This window comes from Oncorhynchus nerka, linkage group LG10 (genome assembly GCF_034236695.1).
Source record: "Oncorhynchus nerka isolate Pitt River linkage group LG10, Oner_Uvic_2.0, whole genome shotgun sequence".
Taxonomy (NCBI): Eukaryota; Metazoa; Chordata; class Actinopteri; order Salmoniformes; family Salmonidae; genus Oncorhynchus; species Oncorhynchus nerka.
This window is the reverse complement of record NC_088405.1, coordinates 24,627,399-24,647,863: the sequence shown is the minus strand read 5'-3', so window position 1 is coordinate 24,647,863 and position 20,465 is coordinate 24,627,399. Positions and strand designations below refer to the sequence as shown.

Sequence of the window (20,465 nt, the reverse complement as noted above, 5' to 3'; positions counted from 1 at the left end):
CAAACTGAAATGGTTCACCCACACAGACAGCGTGGGGAAGAAGGTCCTCAAAAACCTCTACAGATGCAAAATCAAGAGTATCCTGTCGGGCTGTATCACCGCGTGGTATGGCAACTGCACCGCCCTCAACTGCAAGGCTCTCTAGAGGGTAGTGCGGTCTGCACAACACATCATCGGGGGCAAAGTACCTGCCCTCCAGGACACCTACAGCACCCGATGCCACAGGAAGGCCAAAAAGATCATCAAGGACAACAACCAACCGAGCCACTGCCTGTTCACCACGCTATCATCCAGAAAGCGAGGTCAGTACAGGTGCATCAAAGCTGGGACCGAGAGACTGAAAAACAGCTTCTATCTCAAGGCCATCATACTGTTATACAGCCATCACTAACATAGAGAGGCTGCTGCCAATATACAGACTCAAATCACTGGCCACTTTAATAAATGGATTAAATAATGGTATCACTAGTCACTATAAATAATGCCACTTTAATAATGTTTACATATCCTACATTACTCATCTCATATGTATATACTGTATTTTAAACCATCTATTGCATCTTGACTATGCCGCACGGCCATCGAGCATCCATATACAGTATTTATATGTACATATTCTTATTCCATCCCCTTACATTGTTAGTCGTTGTGAATTTTTAGACTACTTGTTAGATAATACTGCATTGCTGGACTGGAAGCACAAGCATTTCGCTACACTCGCATTAACATCTGCGTATGTGTATGTGACCAATAAACATGTATTTGCTTTGATTTGATGCAACTCCCATATGGACTCCGGAGAGGCGAAGGTCGAGAGCCGTGCGTCCACTGAAACTCAATCCAGCACTGCTTCTTGACACAACACCCACTTAACCCGGAAGCTAGCTGCACCAATGTGTCGGAGGAAGCACCATAAACCTGGCGATAGAGCCAGCGTGCAATGCACCCGGCCCGCCACAAGAGTCGCTAGTGTGCGATTGGACAGGAACGTTCCTGCCGGCCAAAACCTCCACTAACCCGGACAGTGCTGTGCCAATTGTACGTCGCCCCATGGGTCTCCCGGTCGCTGCCGGCTGCGACAGAGTCTGGACTTGAACCTGGTTCACTAGTGGCACAGCTAGCACTGCGATGCAGTGCCTTAGACCACTGCACCACTCGGGAGGCATATTTCCATTGTTTAGCTGGAATGAAATGTTCGTATCCGGTATATTTGACTGTGATATGTGGTTGTCTGTCCTAGCTATCTTAAGATCAATGCACTAATTGTAAATTACTAAAATGTCAAATGTAAATGTTTTACATACAGTACAGATCTCATATTACTCTATTGATTCATTTAAAAAAAATGTTTTTAAATATTAATGTCACAAATGTATCATTTGAACAGTTCTTTATGAAAAATGTAGTTATTTAGTTATTTAGATATATAGCGTTTTGCAAACAATTATCATTATTTGTCTCTCTGAAATGAAACCATCAAGTGATAGATTTCAAACAAATACATGTCTATAACTGAACCACCCGATGCCATTGTTAGATACTGAAAAAAACATACCAGTCTCTTTCAGAAGTTCTTTAAACAATAAAAGCTCAATTACCAACATTTCTGAAAATGGATATATAGCGTTTTGGAAATAAACTCTTAATTTCTACTTAAAATATCAAAGGGATGCAAAAGGCCCTCATTTGGTGGAACGACCCTGATACTGCTGTTTCAGTTACTCTCCCAATAATCCATTTTGATGTTTCTAATGCTGGCTTTGCAGCCATTGATCCATTGTAACTGTTTCTATTGCTAAGTCTGCCTTTACAGCCACTGTTTATACCGGTATGTCCAATGCTGTCTCTGTTGTATCTGTATGTTGTTCTTTCTGTTTCTATTCCTTTGCTGTCTCTAAGGTGTCTGTTGATGGGTCTATGGTTTCTAATGTTCAGTCTAGGGTCTCTGTTGTTGTTTCTGCTGTTTGGACGGCTGTCTCTCTGGCTGATAGTGGGATAGAGATCCTGGGGCAAGGCCTCTCTCTCTCGCTGTGTCTCTCAGTGGGCGGACGGTGGGCGAAATGACTAAGCCAAGGTTGGTCGTGTGCTGGAACAAATTCCACTGAGAGCGTATAACGCTGCCCACCTACTGTGGTTTCATCACTCAAACAGCCTGCTGAAAATTAATAAATAAAGTAAAAAATAAAAGATGCATAATCGTTTTCTGCAGTGTCTAACTGAGCTGGCTGAGCTGCACTGATGACAATTCAGCCACAGGAGATACTGATGAGAAAGAAACCAGAGAATATAACTACATGACATGACCATGTTTATGAGGGTATTCACAAAACAAATACAAACAGTTAACCCTGGCCTGTAAATGTATTTTCTACTTATTGATACTACTGTATGCGTTCATCTCTCTTGTATTCTATGAGAGCGCAATCTATTCATCAAATCCAGTTTTATAATGATGTGATGTAGCAGCACGGGGCATTACGTCCATATACACCAACCACGGTGCATCCTGGGGGTTAGCATCTGCTGATTAGCTATGACACAGCGGGGGGAGTTCATCAAACTTTAACCCAGTTTAAAGATTCAGAGATGGATGCATTTTAACAGTTACTGATCATGTGAAACAAGGAAATGTACCACAGCAGTAAGTTTTAATAAGTATGGCTCCACCCAAATTGGGGCAAGTACTGTATGTAACTACAATCTAAATAGTCAGGGTTCACATCTAGAGCTTGGGACTATAAGGTTCTATCTGCAAAAAGATGATTCTGAGATAATTGGCTTTAACGTTCTGAATCCTCGTTGGTTTGAATGGTGTCAGCAATTTTTATCTTGTATTCTTTTGAACTTAACAACATGAATTGGGGTATATCGGTAGAGAACATTGAACAGAACAAGGCTAGGTCAAAAACTCCTTTTTGACATGAATGCAGATAGAACCTTATAGTCCAAAGTTCTCAACATGTGAAGAGTCTCATCTGTGGACAAAAAAAGACAAGGAAGGAGAAGGAGGGAGGTTGTGGAGGAAAACACAGATGCATTGGGAGTGGAGGGAGAGGGGGGATGGCTTCTATTTTTAGGTCCTGATAACATGAGAGAGAGAGAGAGCGAGAGAGAGAGAGAGAGAGAGAGAGAGAGAGAGAGAGAGAGAGAGAGAGAGAAGAGCATCTCTAGCCCAGCCAAGCCCCTCCTTTGCACGTGCAACAGACGCTCGGGAACGCTCTGTCTCCCAAATACCAATGAGTTGGAAGCAGCTGGATCCTAACGGGCATTCCAGGCCACATCCCTGTCTCTGGAGCAGAGAGGGACTGAGAGTCAGATGGGACAGACACACAGCCAATAACCATAGACTGACAGGCAAAATAATGCTAAAATTGTATGGAGATCATAAGCGTTTTGATACACACTATTGATACATCTATACTGAACATTCACATACTTGCTAGAGGGCTTGTGATGGTCTGTTGATGCAGGTTGCATCAATAACATCCTTCCAGTTATTCATTCGACACACTCATGAAAGGACAAAGGAGAAGCAAGATAGCTGAAAGAATCCAAATCAATCTACAAATGCTGTATCTTAATTAAGATCCTCAAATTAAGATCCTACATTTGTATAGTAAGGCACAAAAAAATAGCTTACCATCTCCTAATGCACTGCTTAAGAATTAACCTTGTTTTTACTCTGCAAGGTTTGCATGCTTCCATCAGCTCCCGCTGGCACTGTACTGAGAGGATAATACATGATCTACCGGTTATCTCTGGCACAGGGGGAAATAGAGATGTAGGATCTTAATTTGAGCCAGTTTGATAATAATTCTGCACCAACAGGAAATGTGAATTATGTGGATTATAATTAATTAACATTTTTGTAGAGGTTGATACATTTTTCATAAGGGAAAATCAAGCCTTTTTAAAACTCAAATACACGTTGATGTTTAGAAAGTTCTCCTGGAACAGGGTGATCAAATTAAGATCCTACATCTGTATAGGCTTTGTTAAGTCTGGGGCATCTGTAGAGGCTTAACAAGACGATGGAGAAGCCTGTTAGCCACGTCCAACAGGAGGACACAAAGTCGACCTGAGACACACAGGAAGCCCAGACAGAGGATTGTACATCTGATTTATATGGCATTGTACAAGGCAGCTCGGTAAGACGCGGCCCCTTGTCTCAAACTGAAGGATTGCTGACAGGGTTCTGTCTTTCTCTTCTCCTCTATCTTGGAGAACTGTTTAATTGGTTGTTCATCAGCTTGGTTACAGCTTGGTTGTTATTTTTAAGTGTTTATGTGGGAAACTGGGAAATCATTGCATGCACTTCTGGGCGCAGGCAAGCACACACACACACATACACACATACTGTACACACACACACAAACCCTGACACATTCCTCACACCCTCAGTTAGCCAGAGATCTGTTGAACACCCTGTTGAAGTGTTGGAGATAATAGCGTTTGACTGAGTGCTGGTTGTCATGGGAATGCAACCATCAGTAATCCCAGTGGAGAGTGGGGAAGAGTGAAAAAGCACAACTTTTCCAGACACTGGTATTGTCCACAGGAATGTCACTTTCCAATTAGTAGATAACCAAAGCAGGGAGACTGAAACACTCTGTGAGAAAAATAATGACAAGAAGAATGACTTGCGTTTTCCTATGGCGGGTACGTCTTGAAAACATCCTGGAGCATTTCTGCAACTGTTTAACCATCCTGAATGTAGTCTCTTTCATAGCTTCAGGAGAATTTCTAGGGATTTGGACAGAGTTGCACACTACCAATTAATTTAACTAGGGAGGCTTTAATTAATTGCACCATGTTAAATTAATGAAAGTAAGAAAAGTAATTTTGATACCAATTATAAGGGTTCATTTTTAACAGAGCTGGAAGATGAATTTATCAAATGAATACATAGACTGGAGAATGAAAATCCCAATATAAGTACAAGTTTATCAAAGTAGTTGGCTTTTGTAGTAGTAGTAAAGTAGTTGGCTTTTGTAATACTAGTATTGTCATCATTATTAATATCAAAATCATGGTACATGTACGGACAGAAAAACACGCAAATACTATTACAGCAAGACGTTCTATGGGTGAACAGAGACAACGCAGAGGCACAGAGAGCCAAGATGGAGACTGGTGAGGTGAGCTCGGGCTATGGCTGCCAAGCTGAACTAATGGCATGAAGCAGTGAGCTGGGTTGCAGGTGGAGACAACTCGATGAGCTGTGACCGCTGGTCTATGACTAATGTGACTCCATATTGAGGTCACAAATAAGCACTGAAATATGTAGGGTAATTAGTAATGTAATTGTCATAGGCATGATGCAATACAGTATTTATTTTAATTTGACTGTTAGTTATTACAAACCTTGTTTGGTTGGAGGACTGACTTATTCCAAAAATACATCATCATAGAACAGAATCAAGACAATCCCCTCGAATAACAGAGAGTTTTGATGTGACTGCAACATAACATGCTTATTTAGAGTGTTCCTACCAAAAAAGCTGTGAATCATGGGTGAATCAACATTTCATATGGGAGGAAAAATAATTATGCTACGCAGCACCTCAATACGTTCTCTCTCTCGTTCTCTCTTTCGCTCTCTTTCTCTGTCTCGCTCCCTATTTGTCTCTCTCTCTCTCTCTGGACTTCAAAGGAGAGAGAGAGAGGGATGGTTTGCTGGTAGGACTCCATACTGGGTTTGGGGGGGTAGAGAGAGAGTGAAAGAGAGAGTGGAAGAGAGAGAGTAGAGAGAGAGAGAGAGAGAGAGAGAGAGAGAGAGAGAGGGAGAGAGAAAGGAGAGAAAGGAGAGAGAAGACGTGAGGTGGTAGCAAACAGAGGAGAGCGAGTGAAATAAATAAAAGGAAGAACATTGCGAGAGAGAAGAAGCAGGATGGACACACCGACACATCTGAGATCTAAGGGGAAAGCAGAGAGACACAGTTAAGCCAATCCGTCAGTTTTTCTCCCTGCAGTCGTTAAGAGCTGACCATCTCTGAGCTCATTAAGCTCATCAGTGGTGTGGCCAGACCCTGCTAATCTGCCATTAGATGGAGAGTTGTAATTAAATGAATCAGACAGACAGACAGACAAGGCCTACGAGACCCTGAGTCAGCTATCCCTTTAATACCTAGACGTCCTCAGCCCCTTGTATAATAAAGAAGAAAATACAGTGTAGTATGATTATAGTGCTAGCCAACAACGGTTAGGCTTTTCACAGGAGAGAGAGGAGAGATGGCCAAATGTGTGGACACTCCCACTGCCATACCATGCCAGCAAGGGAAGTAATCTAGATGTACAGGCCATTCTGTATTTGGTGCGTCAGTAATATGCAACAGTCTGCCAAGGAATAATGATACATATTTTACCAATACTTTCATAATCTACTGATAGTGGTCTGTAATGTCCTACTTTTGGAGTAACATTTGGCATAGACTATAAAGACAAACTCAAGCTGTTCCATTTTCATAGACAGCAAGAGATATAATTTCTAGGATTGATGTCATACAGACATAGCATCTTCATTAGAGCCAGTTTGCCACAGCATAAAAATAATCCTCCAGCAACAGAATATGTGAACTATTATGTGGATTATAATTAATGGACATTTTTGTAGGGGTTGATACATTTTTCATAAGGGAAAATCAAGTCTGAAATTTCAAAGTGGAAATTACAAAAACTTAAGAAGCCTTTTTAAACCTTAAATACACTTTGATGTTTAGAAAGTTCTCCAGCAACGGGTTGATCAAATAAGATCCGAATAAGATCTTACATCTGTATAGGCTTTGTAAAGTCTGGGGCCTCTGTAGAAGCTTAACAAGAGGATGGAGACGCCTGTCAGACACGTCCAACAGGAAGACACAGAGTCGACCTAAGACACACAGGAAGGCCAGACATTGCAGGAAAGTTCTCTTGCAACAGGGTGATCAAATTAAGATCTTACATCTGTATGAGTCCTAGCCTTATATGCAATAGTGGAAAAACACCAAGACAGAAATGCCTACGCAATCCAGCAATCCAACATCAAAATCACTATTTCCTTGTGAAATATATTTTCAGCCCTTTTGAACTAGAGGTTGTATGTTTTCATATACACCCACATGAAAACATACCACAGTTTACTATAAAATACTACTACAAAAGCCAACTACTTTGATAAACTAAAATACTACTTACTTAATAATTCATACTGTTGAATACTATACTAGACTCTGTAGTATACCTCAATCATGTGTAGTACTTACTATAGAATGGTGTAATATACTGTAAAATACTATAATAAATACTACAGTATACTAAAAACCGCAAAAACACTACAGTATACAGTAGATCATATATTGTGTTCCCTACAGGTTATAGAAAAGAGCAGAAGCTCTGACATATCCGTTCAAACCTCAGTCCTATCTACCTACAGGTTATAGAAAATGTGCTCTTTTAGTATTTTGTCCAGTAGGCTTCCTCAAGGCCAAAGCCTCCACTGCTATGTCAAAGATAATAAAACAAAAACGCTGTAATAAATACTACAGTGATGTCCGCAAAAACACTACAGTAATTACTATAGTACAGTTGAAGATGGGAGTTTACATACACCTTAACCAAATACATTTAAACTCAGTTTTTCACAATTCCTGACATTTAATCCTAGTAAACATTCTCTGTCTTAGGTCAGTTAGGATCACCACTTTATTTTAAGAATGTGAAATGTCAGAATAATAGTTGAGAGAATTATTTATTTCAGCTTTTATTTCCCAGTGCATCAAAAGTTTACATACACTCAATTAGTATTTGGTAGCATTGCCTTTAAATTGTTTAACTTCGGTCAAATGTTTTGGATAGCCTTTCACAAGCCTCCCACAATAAGTTGGGTGCATTTTGGCCCATTCCTCCTGAAAGACCTGGTGTAACTGAGTCAGGTTTGTAGGCCTCCTTGCTTGCAAATGCTTTTTCAGTTCTGCCCACAAATGTTCTATGGGATTCAGGTCAGGGCTTTGTGATGGCCACTCCAATATCTTGACTTTGTTGTCCTTAAGCCATTTTGCCACAACTTTGGAAGTATGCTTGGGGTCATTGTCCATTTGGAAGACCCATCTGCGACCAAGCTTTAACTTCCTGACTGATGTCTTGAGATGTTGCTTCAATATATCCACATAATTTTCCACCCTCATGATGCCATCTATTCTGTGAAGTGCACCACTCCCTCCTGCAGCAATGCACCCCCACAACATGATGCTACCACCCCCAAGCTTCACGGTTGGGATGATGTTCTTTGGCTTGCAAGCCTCCCCTTTTCCTCCAAACATAACGATGGTCATTATGGCCAAACAGTTAAATTTTTGTTTCATCAGACCAGAGGACATTTCTCCAAAAAGTACGATCTTTGTCCCCATGCGCAGTTGCAAAGCTGGCTTTGGCTTTTTTATGGCGGATTTGGAGCAGTGGCTTCTTCTTTGCTGAGCGGCCTTTCAGGTTATGTCGATATAGGACTCATTTAACTGTGGATATAGATACTTTTGTACCTGTTTCCTCCAGCACCTTCACAAGGTCCTTTGCTGTTGTTCTGGGATTGATTTGCACTTTTCGCACCAAAGTACGTTCATCTCTAGGAGACAGAATGCATCTTCATCCTCAGCTGTATGGCTGTGTGGTCCTATGGTGTTTATACTTGCGTACTATTGGTTTTACCGATGAACGTGGTACCTTCAGGTGTTTGGAAATTGCTCCCAAGGATGAACCAGACTTGTGGAGGTCTACAAAAGTGGAGTTCTTCACTGATTTCTTTTGATTTTCATATGATGTCAAGCAAAGAGTCACTGAGATTGAAGGTAGGCATTGAAATACATCCACAGGTACACCTCCAATTGACTCAAATGATGTCAATTAGCCTATCAGAAGCTTCTAAAGCCATGACATAATTTTCCAAGCTGTTTAAAGGCACAGTCCACTTAGTGTATGTAAACTTGTGATACTGTGAATTAAGTGAAATAATCTGTCTGTAAATAATTGTTGGAAAAATGACTTGTGTCATGCACAAAGTAGATGTCCTAACTGACTTGCCAAAACTATAGTTTGTTAATAAGAAATGTATGGAGTGGTTGAAAAACGAGTTTTAATGACTCCAACCTAAGAGTATGTAAACTTCCGATTTCAACTGTATATACTAGTTTTTTACCACAGTATTTATACTATAGTAAACTATAAATAATACAGTATAGTACAGTCATGTCCGCAACACTACAGTTAATAGTACAGTATTCACTGAAGTGTTTATGCAGACTTTAGTCCGCAAAAACAGTACATTGATTACTACAGTTAAGTCCACAAAAACAATACAGTGAATACTATAGTATTTAACCATAGTATACTATAGCATTTTTTCATGTGGGCAGTAGTCATTTCCGCTGGCCTACATAGCACACAAAGAGCTTCACACAAAGATTCCTCGGATCTGCCAATTAATGAGCCTCTCACTGAATGAATTTGAATGCTGCTTGGGGGAGCTTGGCACTTCACAGCTCTTCACTCCGTTTCATATGATGTACAATTGCAAGGGTCTGAATAGACCTGATATCCAGCTGATGATTCACTGTAATATCTGTAGACAAGATTTGTTTTACACAGCTGTGTTACCATGGCAGAGGCAAAACTATAGGCTTGTTCCTACATAATGCCCTGCGTGTTCACCACAGTATGCTCTCATCAATCAACAAATCAATAATCAATAGTGCAATTCATTCACACATGCTGTATATGGTTTGTAAGCACAATAATATAAATGAGACCAATATTAAGTAAGAATAACAATAACGGAATCATACAATAACATTTGCTCAGCTGTGTGTTTAATGGTCATACACGTACTCTAGAGAGTGGAGAGAAGAACTCACCATTCCACTCACTGGCTGCCAAGACATGAAAAACAAAGGCCTGAACTGCCATACACACAACACAAGATCAGGCCGCTTGAAAAACCTTTTCTGCAGATTCGAGCTTCTGGCTAAAGAGACTGAAAAATGCAAATCAAAAGAAACACAGTCACTCACACCCTCAAACAGGCTCTCACACCCTCAAACAGTCACACCCTCAGTCACTCACACCCTCAAACAGTCATTCACACTGTCAAACAATCACTCACACCCTCAAACAGTCACTGACACCCTCACACCCTCAAACAGCTATTCACACCCTCAAACAGGCTCTCACACCCTCAAACAGTCACACCCTCAGTCACTCACACCCTCAAACAGTCATTCACACTGTCAAACAATCACTCACACCCTCAAACAGTCACTGACACCCTCACACCCTCAAACAGCTATTCACACCCTCAAACAGGCTCTCACACCCTCAAACAGTCACACCCTCAGTCACTCACACCCCCAAACAGTCATTCACACCGTCAAACAGTCACTCACACCCTCAAAGAGACACTCACACAGCTGAAGCAGACCTTGGGAACCATTTGAGAGAGACAATTTAACAAATATTGAGACGTAAATACACAAAGTTTTAAAACCTGGTAACTAAAGATCCAGCCATTATATAGAGCTATAAAAGCTTACCTAAAATCCTGGCATGGACGGGCTTATAAAGTGATTAAGTGGGTACTCAAATAATTGACATACAGGTTAAAATAATGGATATGCATGACCAATAATATCAAAGGTGTTTCAAATGTTATGAAAGAGCCCCAACCTTTCATCTGTTGTTCATCCTTTCCAAAGCCATTTTGGTGACAGGCACCCGTTGTATTCAATGAAAGCACTGTGATGTTTCAGATCAATCCAAGCATCTATAAGCATCTAGAGTAGACACATGCACGCCCGCACGCACGCACGCACACACGCACACACACGCACACACACACACACACACACACACACACACACACACACACACACACACACACACAAACACACAAACACACACACACACACACACACACCTACTGGAGGAGGATGTTGTTCTATCCTCTGTGTGACTATGAGCGCCTCACCGGGGCTGCTTTTGTCCCACATACAGAACGCAGCAGAGCATTATTCATCATAGCACATGACCAAACTCAGAGAACCACACTCACAACCGCGATATTGACAGATGCTTTATACTGTATGTGACTGGAAAGAGTACATTACAGGGAGTAGGCAATGATTTGGTTGTGCCTGAAAACACCACGAATTGAAGTATGTGCATCGTAAAGGAGATGCTGCATACTGTATCTTCTATTCGTATTTGATCGTTTGCTTTAACCCAGTGAAATGCTCTAACTTAAGTGTCAGCCATGAGTGTTGTGAATAAATCAGGTAATCACAGCGCATGCTATTAATATGCTTGGAGGAAAACCGGCACACAGCTCCACAGTAATCAGGTCAACAACTCTACACCTCTTCCATCCATTTTCATTAGAAGTAAACGACAAGAGCTGAGAGAGGATATGGAGTGTTATTCCCAATGGAGTCCCTGTAAAACCTCCATCCACTATCAGCAGTAAAACTCTCCCTGGCCAGATTACAGAAAGTGTATATTTATTGGATGCCTTAAAATAGTGAGCAGAGACCAATATCTCATGAAAATCTTTACAGGAAATTAATTTGATGACCTACAATTGATTTTGAAAAAGGGACTTCAAACAACTTAGAAATGGCATGACTGTGATAACATTGTGCAAGAAATTGATTACCTAATGAATAAAGAAAATTGTTCTGCGAAGGTTCTGTTACAGGCAGCGGTGGAAAAGTACTAAATTGTAATACTTGAGTAAAAGTAAAGATACCTTAATATAAAATGACTCAAGTAAAAGTGAAAGTAACCCAGAAAAATACTACTTGAGTAAAAGTCCAAAAGTACCCGATTTTAAATGTACTTAAGTACAGTGGTGGAAAAAGTATTACATTGTCATACTTGGGTAAAAGTACAAAGTAAAAGTAAATTCTATACATCAAATTCCTTATATTTAGCAAACCAGATGGCACAATTTTCTTTTTTATTACTTTTTTGACAGCTAGGGGCATCTCTAACACATAATTCACCTTGTTAGTCAGTATGTGTTACACCTGTGCTGGTTGCCGTCTCATTAGTGGGAAGGTGTTTAACCTGTACTGGCCAAGGTGCTATTTAAGAGTGGCTGGCCCAGTGCTCCAGTTGTCTTTTTTTTTTAAGTAAAAAAAAACACACAAAAAAACCAAACATTTTTTCTCCCCAATTTCGTGGTATCCAATTGTTGTAGTAGCTACTATCTTGTCTCATCGCTACAACTCCCGTACGGGCTCGGGAGAGACGAAGGTTGAAAGTTACGCGTCCTCCGATACACAACCCAACCAGCCGTACTGCTTCTTAACACAGCGCGCATCCAACCCGGAAGCCAGCCGCACCAATGTGTCGGAGGGTACACCGTGCACCTGGCAACCTTGGTTAGCGCGCACTGCGCCCGGGCCGCCACAGGAGTCGCTGGTGCGCGATGAGACAAGGACATCCCTACCGACCAAGCCCTCCCTAACCTGGACGACGCTAGGCCAATTGTGCGTCGCCCCACGGACCTCCCGGTCGCGGCCGGTTACGACCTTTTTGGTTTATTTATTGTCTTTAGGTTTGGTGTGGGTTTATCTTTTGTTTGCCTCTTAGTGGGCAAATTTAGTGGGTGCTCATGGTGGGTGTATTTTAGGTCCCAGCTGTTGTTGCTATGCAGCTTTCAGTGGACACCCCCATGAGTGTCTTTCAGAACCCCTCCTAAAAACCTGCCTGTTTTGTTTTGGTTGTTGTCAGTGACTCTTTGTTAGTTCCCCTTTCTGTTTGAGCAACAATTTCTAGTTTCCTTGCTGGGGAATGTAACAGTTCCCAGAACATTGTTCTCATAACACAAACTGTCCAGTCGGGGTGATGATTATAGAATGTTTGTATGAAACGTTTGTCTAATGTTGCAAGAACGGTTCTAGAACACATTTAATCTGTTCTTTATAGGTTCCCAGAATGTTTCATTAGGTTGTGGGAAGAGTCTGGTGGGAACAATGTGGGGACATCACAAAATATATGTTCCATAAACGCCAAAACTGTACAGTTGTGCAGATTATTATCAAATGTTTATTTTAGGGTGCAAAAAACACTCAACTGATGTTACAAGAATGTTCCCAGAACACATTTTGTTTGTTTTTTAAAGGTTCTCAGAATGTTTCGTTAGGTTGTGGGAACAGTCTGGTGCTTACATTGTAGGGACTACAGGAGGCTGCTGAGGGGAGGACAGCTCATAATAAAGGCCGGAACGGCAACCACATGGACACCATGACAAAAGCTGTGGCCTTGTTATTTTTTATTTTTTTTGTCAAATATGGTCACAGAACAGTTATTAAAATGTTCCCATCCTCTTCATATGCTGTATACTTGTAACACTGTATTTTATGATTTTCTTTCTTAATCACATGTGGGGTATGCAAGTTTAAAACTCACATGTGCAGATTGTCAACGTATGAAGTGTCAACATATGAAGTGTAAAAAATATGGATGTGCTGGCATAATTAAATTCTGTTCAAATGTCCTATGAATAAAATGAAAATGCCATGTGTCTCTATATCACCTACAATACAGTCCTCAAATGCAAATTGCCATGAAATCTGGAGAGAAACAAAACAGGGCTGTATTCCAATCTGATTTCTTATGCTTTAATTTGCATGCTGAGAATGTTGTGGTAAGATTAGGTCAAACTTAAATCTAACATTTTCTAAATGTTCTTGAAATGTTCTCAGGACCTCCATATCAAGGTAAGCTGTATATTGTGTGAACATCAATGGAATATGAAACGTAAAACAAATATGCTATGAAGATCATAAAAAAAATACTTATTTCGTTCTTACAACATTAAGGGAATGTATGTGCAACCTAACTTAAACGTTGTGTGAATGTCATCACAACTGAGCATATTTTGTGTTTTGTAATGTACCCACACTGTTCCCACAACCTTCCCACAACCTAACATGTTCTGAGAACTCAGAAAGGCTGCTTTGTCAACATTCTTGTAACATCAAAAGAATATAAAACAAACATTATCTGAATGTCAGCACAACTGGACAGTTTTTGCATTTTGGGAACTTGTCCTGTCCCCACAATGTTACCACAACCTTTTGAAATATTCTGGGAACCATTAAAGAACAGGCTAAATGTTTTCTGTGAGTGTTTTTGTAACATCAGGCAAATGTTTTTGCACACTAAAAGAAACATTGTAGAATAATTCACACAACTGGACAGTTATGGTGTTTTGGGAACATATCTGTTGTGATGTCTCCACAATCTTCCCATCAGACTGTTCCCATAACCTAGTGAAGCATTCTGGGAACCATTAAAGAACAGATTAAATGTGTTATAGGAACGTTCTTGCAACATCAGGCAAATGTTTTACACAAATATACAAACTTTTGGAGAAGGTTCTGTGGTGGTTGTTACAGAGGTTGTGCACAACATTTTAGTGAACGTCAGGAGTACATTCAAAGGATGATCATCTGAAACATTTTTGATAAATAGATTTGATTAAAAACATTCTCTGAATGTTTTTGGTATGATATCATCCTACTGTTATACTGAACAAAAATATAAATGCAACATGCAACAATTTCTAAGATTTTACTGAGTTACTGTTCATATAGGGAAATCAGTCAATTTAAATAAATAAATAATAAATTCACAAATACCTTTTAAAAAAAGTAGGGGTGTGGATCAGAAAACCAGTCAGTATCTGGTGTGACCACCATTTGCCTCTTGCAGCGGGACACATCTCCTTCACATAGAGTTGATCAGGCTGTTGATAGTGTCCTGTGGAATGTTGACCCACTCTTCTTCAATGGCTGTGCAAAATTGCTGGATATTAGCGGGAACTGGAACACGCTGTCTCACATGTCGCCCCAGAGCAACCCGAACATGATCAATGGGTGACATGTCTGGTGAGTATGCAGGCCAACTAGGACATTTTCATCTTCCAGTGTAATAGCGAACACCCCGCTGGTAGGCATCTGATTGCCGTCATTTTCGTGCGATTCTACATGTAGAATCGTTTTGCACTCGGATTACAAATTACGGACTTCACTGTGTTCAGAGGTGCAAAGTCAGGGGTTCCTAAACATTTTTGTCCCGCAACCCCATTTTAATATAAATTATTTTTCACGACCCCACCATGTAAAAAAGGTTATGTGATCAACGGCCAATGTTTACTTTTTAAATTTGGGCTTTGACAGTCTATTACAAATAAGTCTGACAGTATTTTTTACAGTATGAAGACAGTATGGTTTGAAGTGACTGAAATTCATCAGAAAGGTATTGGGAAGTTCAGAAGATTATCAGGCAATAATGTTGTATGACCTTCTTTATAGAAGTGTCAGGTTGTGCGCTACTGGTAAGAGGTTAGGTGCAGGAGAGCGGAGAGTTGTGATCAGGCGCACAATTTAATTGGCAGAAGTAACAACAGACGGACGCAACTGCGTCAAAAACCTCCAGCCAAAATGGCAAAAGTGCAAAGCGCGACAACAGTCAAAATAATGCAGAAGTTAAACAATTAAACACACTCGGGTTCAACACGGTACCTGGGGAAAAACCAGCCTGGCGCGTAATACGAAACATGTAACAATCAATTCCACACAAAGACATGGGGGAAACAGAGGGAACATATAAGTAGTGTGATTAGGGAATGTAAACCAGGTGTGCGTGGAAACAAGACAAAACAAATGGAACATTGACAAGCGGAGCGGCGATGGCTAGTAGACCGGTGACGTCGACCGCCGAACGCCACCTGAACAAGGAGAGGAGCCGACTTCGGCAGAAGTCGTGACAAGAAAGACTGATTTAGTGCCTGCTCTTGTCCACTCGGTTCTAACGGCTTGTTGGCAAACTAGACGGGAAAAGTATGTTCATACGTGTTCCTGAGGATCTTTCAGTGAAGGGGTCATAATATTTTGTAGCTTAAAACACTCAAAAGATAGAGCCACATTTGTAGGAAGAAGACAGAAACCGCTCTGTTTATTACAACCATATCTAGCAGCTACTGGAGGTTACTGACGTAACCCCGGTTCTATGAACCAAGCTCAAATTTCTCTTGCTGCCCCATTTTCAAATCAGGCGACCCCTAGTTTGGGAAACCATGTGCTAAGTACTCTCGGCCAACTAACGCTACCAGTGTGTCTGTGCCATTAGGCCGCTTAGAAAAGTGTCTGCATTGACCATCTTGTTCAGAAGTGTAAGTGGGTCATCCAGCAGTTCAGCGGCCACATGCAGTCAAGAAGTGACCGAATGGAAGAGTAGATGAGATCAGGGAAGATCACAGTCATAGAACAGCTGAGAAATAGATCTGGTAATACATTATGAATGATATCTCAGCCATGTGAAAGGAGGTTGCTTAGAAATGTATTTTACATGCACTGGTGCTAATTTATTTCCATTACCAGAACAATGTTTTACCCTGACAAAAATAAAAGTTCAAGAGATCAATAGCGGAAGGAAGGAAGCAACATCATATCTGTAATTGAGTTGCCAAAAAGAACACAAATCAATAGGTCCGGGAGTCTTTGTTACTGTTTCTCCAAACCGCTTCCTTTATTTAATCGAATAAGTAACACAATTCCCCTCCCAACCAAATTAGGTATAACAAATCCGTTCAAATATACCCACCCAACCCTCTCACTCTTAGTGTTTGCCCGTTTTCAAATAGTCAAACTTTGAATGTCTTTCTCTTCCAGTGGAGTAGGAGGCTGCAGTATAAGGAGGACATTAAGTACTGTACCTTTGTTTTTCACATGTAGCTACAGCATGAAAGGAGAAACTTCCACCAAATCTCTCTAAAAGGACTGTAAATATAGCACAACATCCCACAGCTATGAAAGACAATACATGGAATAGTTTCCCCACATTCTTCTTGCTTTGTAATAGAAAACAAGAGCTGTTGCAGAGGAAATGTGAAAATCCACTGATGGGTGAAGGAAATGAAATGAAGAAGAAACCCCGATAGAGAACAGACCACAAGGGTCTGTGATGGGAAAATGATCACTTTATTGATGGATTTGACAACGTGAGACAGAGCCTTTCCTGCTCTGATTATGTGGTAACATACAAACAGCTCGCACATGTGATTGAATTCACAGACCCAGAGGTTTGTGACTGTTAGGCAGTCTCTAAGGATCAGCTTCAAGTTGTAATGATACGTGTACCGGAGAGTTGATTGAAATAGTAGGGAACCATGTTTCCTCTGAGTCCTCACACAAAATCTGTCATATGTTTACCTACAGAATTCCTTAGAATTCAATTGAGCCCATCTCTGTCATTTTTACACCTAATTTTGTTTCCAACTGCCTACAAACACTCTGAAAGCATCTACCTATGGAGAGTACCTGGTAGTAGAAGTAAATTCTTACAGTTCCCTAAAAACACTGATATTTCATTTGACCAAGGACAAAGAGCTACAGTGCACCATAATATGTTTCACATTGAATTGAGACCTCATTTTTCACATTTAACCTCAGCATTGAATGTACAGAGCAATGTAAGTAATCTGACCTCTCTGCTAAAAAGATGTGTCAGAGAATAATGTAGAAAAACAAAACCCCAGCTACTGCCTCTTCACTTATGTTCTGCCATTAACCTGGCAAATAATATTAACAGAAAACAATAAACACAAGTCATTTTTACTGTGCAATTAGTAAGTTGGCTTTTGGTCCATTGCAAATAACATCAACAACATGCATGACAGTCTTTCTTGGTTGAGGGTTGACAAGAGATTAACTGCTACTCTTCAAGTTTTTATGAGAAATATTAATGTGATGAGAATGACAAATTGTCTGCATAATCAAATAACATTCAGCTCAGACACCCACACATACCCCACAAGACATGCCACCAGGGGTCATTTCAAAGTCCCTAAGTCCAAAACTAATTAATGGCACTGCACAGTATTATACAGAGCCATGATCCCTTCCATTTCTAATTATTCACGCAAACAGCAACATTTTTAAAACAGGATTAAACAACATCACATGGAACAGCGGGAACTGTGAGGGGACACACACAAACACACACACAAACACACACACAAACAGACACACTCTAACACATATTTTGTTGTTGTTGTATTGTTTGTATATGGTTGTATTGTAAATGTGTGTGACTGTCCTTGTCTATCAGTGTGTCAGTGTTTTATTACTTGTCATGTTTTGTGTTTTTTTGTGAATCGCAAGAAGAGTAGCTGCTACTTCAGCAAAAGCCCATGGGGAGCCAAATAAACAAATACATACTCTCTTCCATATAAAACAAAACAAATAAACAAATACATACTCTCTTCCATATAAAACAAAACAAATAAACAAATAAATACTCTATTCCATATAAAACAAAACAAATAAACAAATAAATACTCTATTCCATACAAAACAAAAACAAATAAACAAATACATACTCTCTTCCATATAAAACAAAACAAATAAACAAATAAATACTCTATTCCATATAAAACAAAACAAATAAACAAATACATACTCTCTTCCATATAAAACAAAACAAATAAACAAATACATACTCTCTTCCATATAAAACAAAACAAAATAAACAAATACATACTCTCTTCCATATAAAACAAAACAAATAAACAAATAAATACTCTATTCCATACAAAACAAAAACAAATAAACAAATACATACTCTCTTCCATATAAAACAAAACAAATAAACAAATAAATACTCTATTCCATATAAAACAAAACAAATAAACAAATACATACTCTCTTCCATATAAAACAAAACAAATAAACAAATACATACTCTATTCCATATAAAACAAAACAAAATAAACAAATAAATACTCTATTCCATACAAAACAAAGCAAATAAACAAATACATACTCTCTTCCATATAAAACAAAACAAAATAGTGAGCTGAATCCAAATCCCCACTAGCCATATACTCTGCAGCTATGAAAAATGTGAAATCATGCTAAATCACATGCACATGCACATTCACTGAGTAAAATACACAGAAAAAAGTTAATCTCATTGTTCTGCCTACTTTTCATTATATTTTTTCAAGCTATTTTGAAGCATGAGGTAAGAATATATTAATAAGATATCCCTACAGATCATCAATACATTTCTCTTTCTCAGTGGGGAGTTGCACTGATGGACTAGATAGATTTCACAGCTAAATCTAAAGAAATACTGCATTGACAACATAATAGACATTCTAATGCATTTTCCTTCCTTTTGCTCCAAAATGTGTAACTCAACTGGTTAAAATGGCTGAATGTCATACATACACAACCAGAGCCTCTGGAACAAACCAGACCATGTAACCTGAGTGTGTTTGCATGCAAGTACAAGTGTCTATATGCATGTTTGCATTTATGTACAGTCATGTGCATCAGTGCACATGGTGACACCCCCGTCATACACTCATTTCGATGCCACATACCTGTAACTAGCTGTCGCTACAAAACCAAATCAAGGACATGGATTTCAGTAGAGTCAAAGCCTTCTAGTTGTACATGTGTGTCCTTTAGCATTGGGTTTGTATCAGCCTACACGGTGTCTTATCGCTACTGAAGTGCAGCACACAAAAAAAGTGCACTGAGGTTGAATGGGTTTTCACCCAGTTTGAACACTGTTCTGCACACCTTACCTTTCTGTATACAATCATGTTGGGTGATTCATCGGCTACTCCATTGCTCCCCACACTGTTGGTCTGTGCCATGATCCAGTAGGGTGAACAGCCTCAGTAATGCTCAGGTGCTGAAGCAGAGAGATAGGACAGGGGAGAACATTATGGCGTGGAAACATTAAAGAGGAATCCTACAGGAACAAAATGTCCCTTACCTTTAAGCTACATACAAAATAGAAGAATCCTTTGAGTGCATACAAATTACCTATTAGATGTCAGGGAGTCTATTTCCAATCATAGGCTAACATGGTAGAAATGTTAATATCATCAACTAATTGATGCATTAACTAAATGTTTTGGCTGGTTAATTTCAGTACAAATAGCAGTAATTACAGTGATGTGATCATCATTATTATAATCATCACCATCATTCTCCTCCTCCTCCTCATCATTTCATATTTTACCATTATATACATTCCTTCACTATTCGACCCGATTAACATATGCATAATATCGAGATTTAATGAAAGCTTACACAAAGGCCTTATTGATTTCTGCCTTGCTATCGTGCTTATTGACATTGGAGAATTCAATATCTCCTGAGATGCGAAAAGGCAGCACGGTGGCAAGAAAACGTGCAGGCAAGCTCTAAATCAAAAACAGTGGATGTAGGGGACTTAACGAAATAGGCTCGGGTTGTTTCTCAAAGGGAAAGTAAAGAACAATGTGTCAAATACATTTAATTTAGTACCATTGAAATACAAAACGTGAATACAAAGTATACAAAATACCCTTTCATTACAAACGGTGAGAAATGATCGAGGGCAATTTTGTGTGCATCCGAGGTTCCGTATCTAAT

At 39.8% G+C, this 20,465-nt stretch overlaps 1 protein-coding gene and 1 long non-coding RNA gene across 2 annotated transcripts in view; both read right to left on the bottom strand.

Annotated features, from left to right (window-relative positions):
• Positions 1-20,465, bottom strand: part of LOC115135050 (regulator of G-protein signaling 7) — a 50,754-nt gene that overhangs the window by 29,865 nt on the left and 424 nt on the right. Inside the window, exon 2 of the mRNA XM_029669270.2 lies at positions 19,628-19,737. Within this exon, the coding sequence (XP_029525130.1) occupies positions 19,628-19,699 (72 nt within the window). The 5' untranslated portion in view covers positions 19,700-19,737. The remainder of the gene's footprint in view (positions 1-19,627; positions 19,738-20,465) is intronic.
• LOC135573666 (uncharacterized) lies at positions 2,292-3,709 on the bottom strand. Its single transcript, XR_010464824.1, has 2 exons — positions 3,437-3,709; positions 2,292-3,289 (listed from the first exon to the last, which is right to left on the bottom strand). It is a non-coding gene; the product is annotated as an uncharacterized LOC135573666 (long non-coding RNA).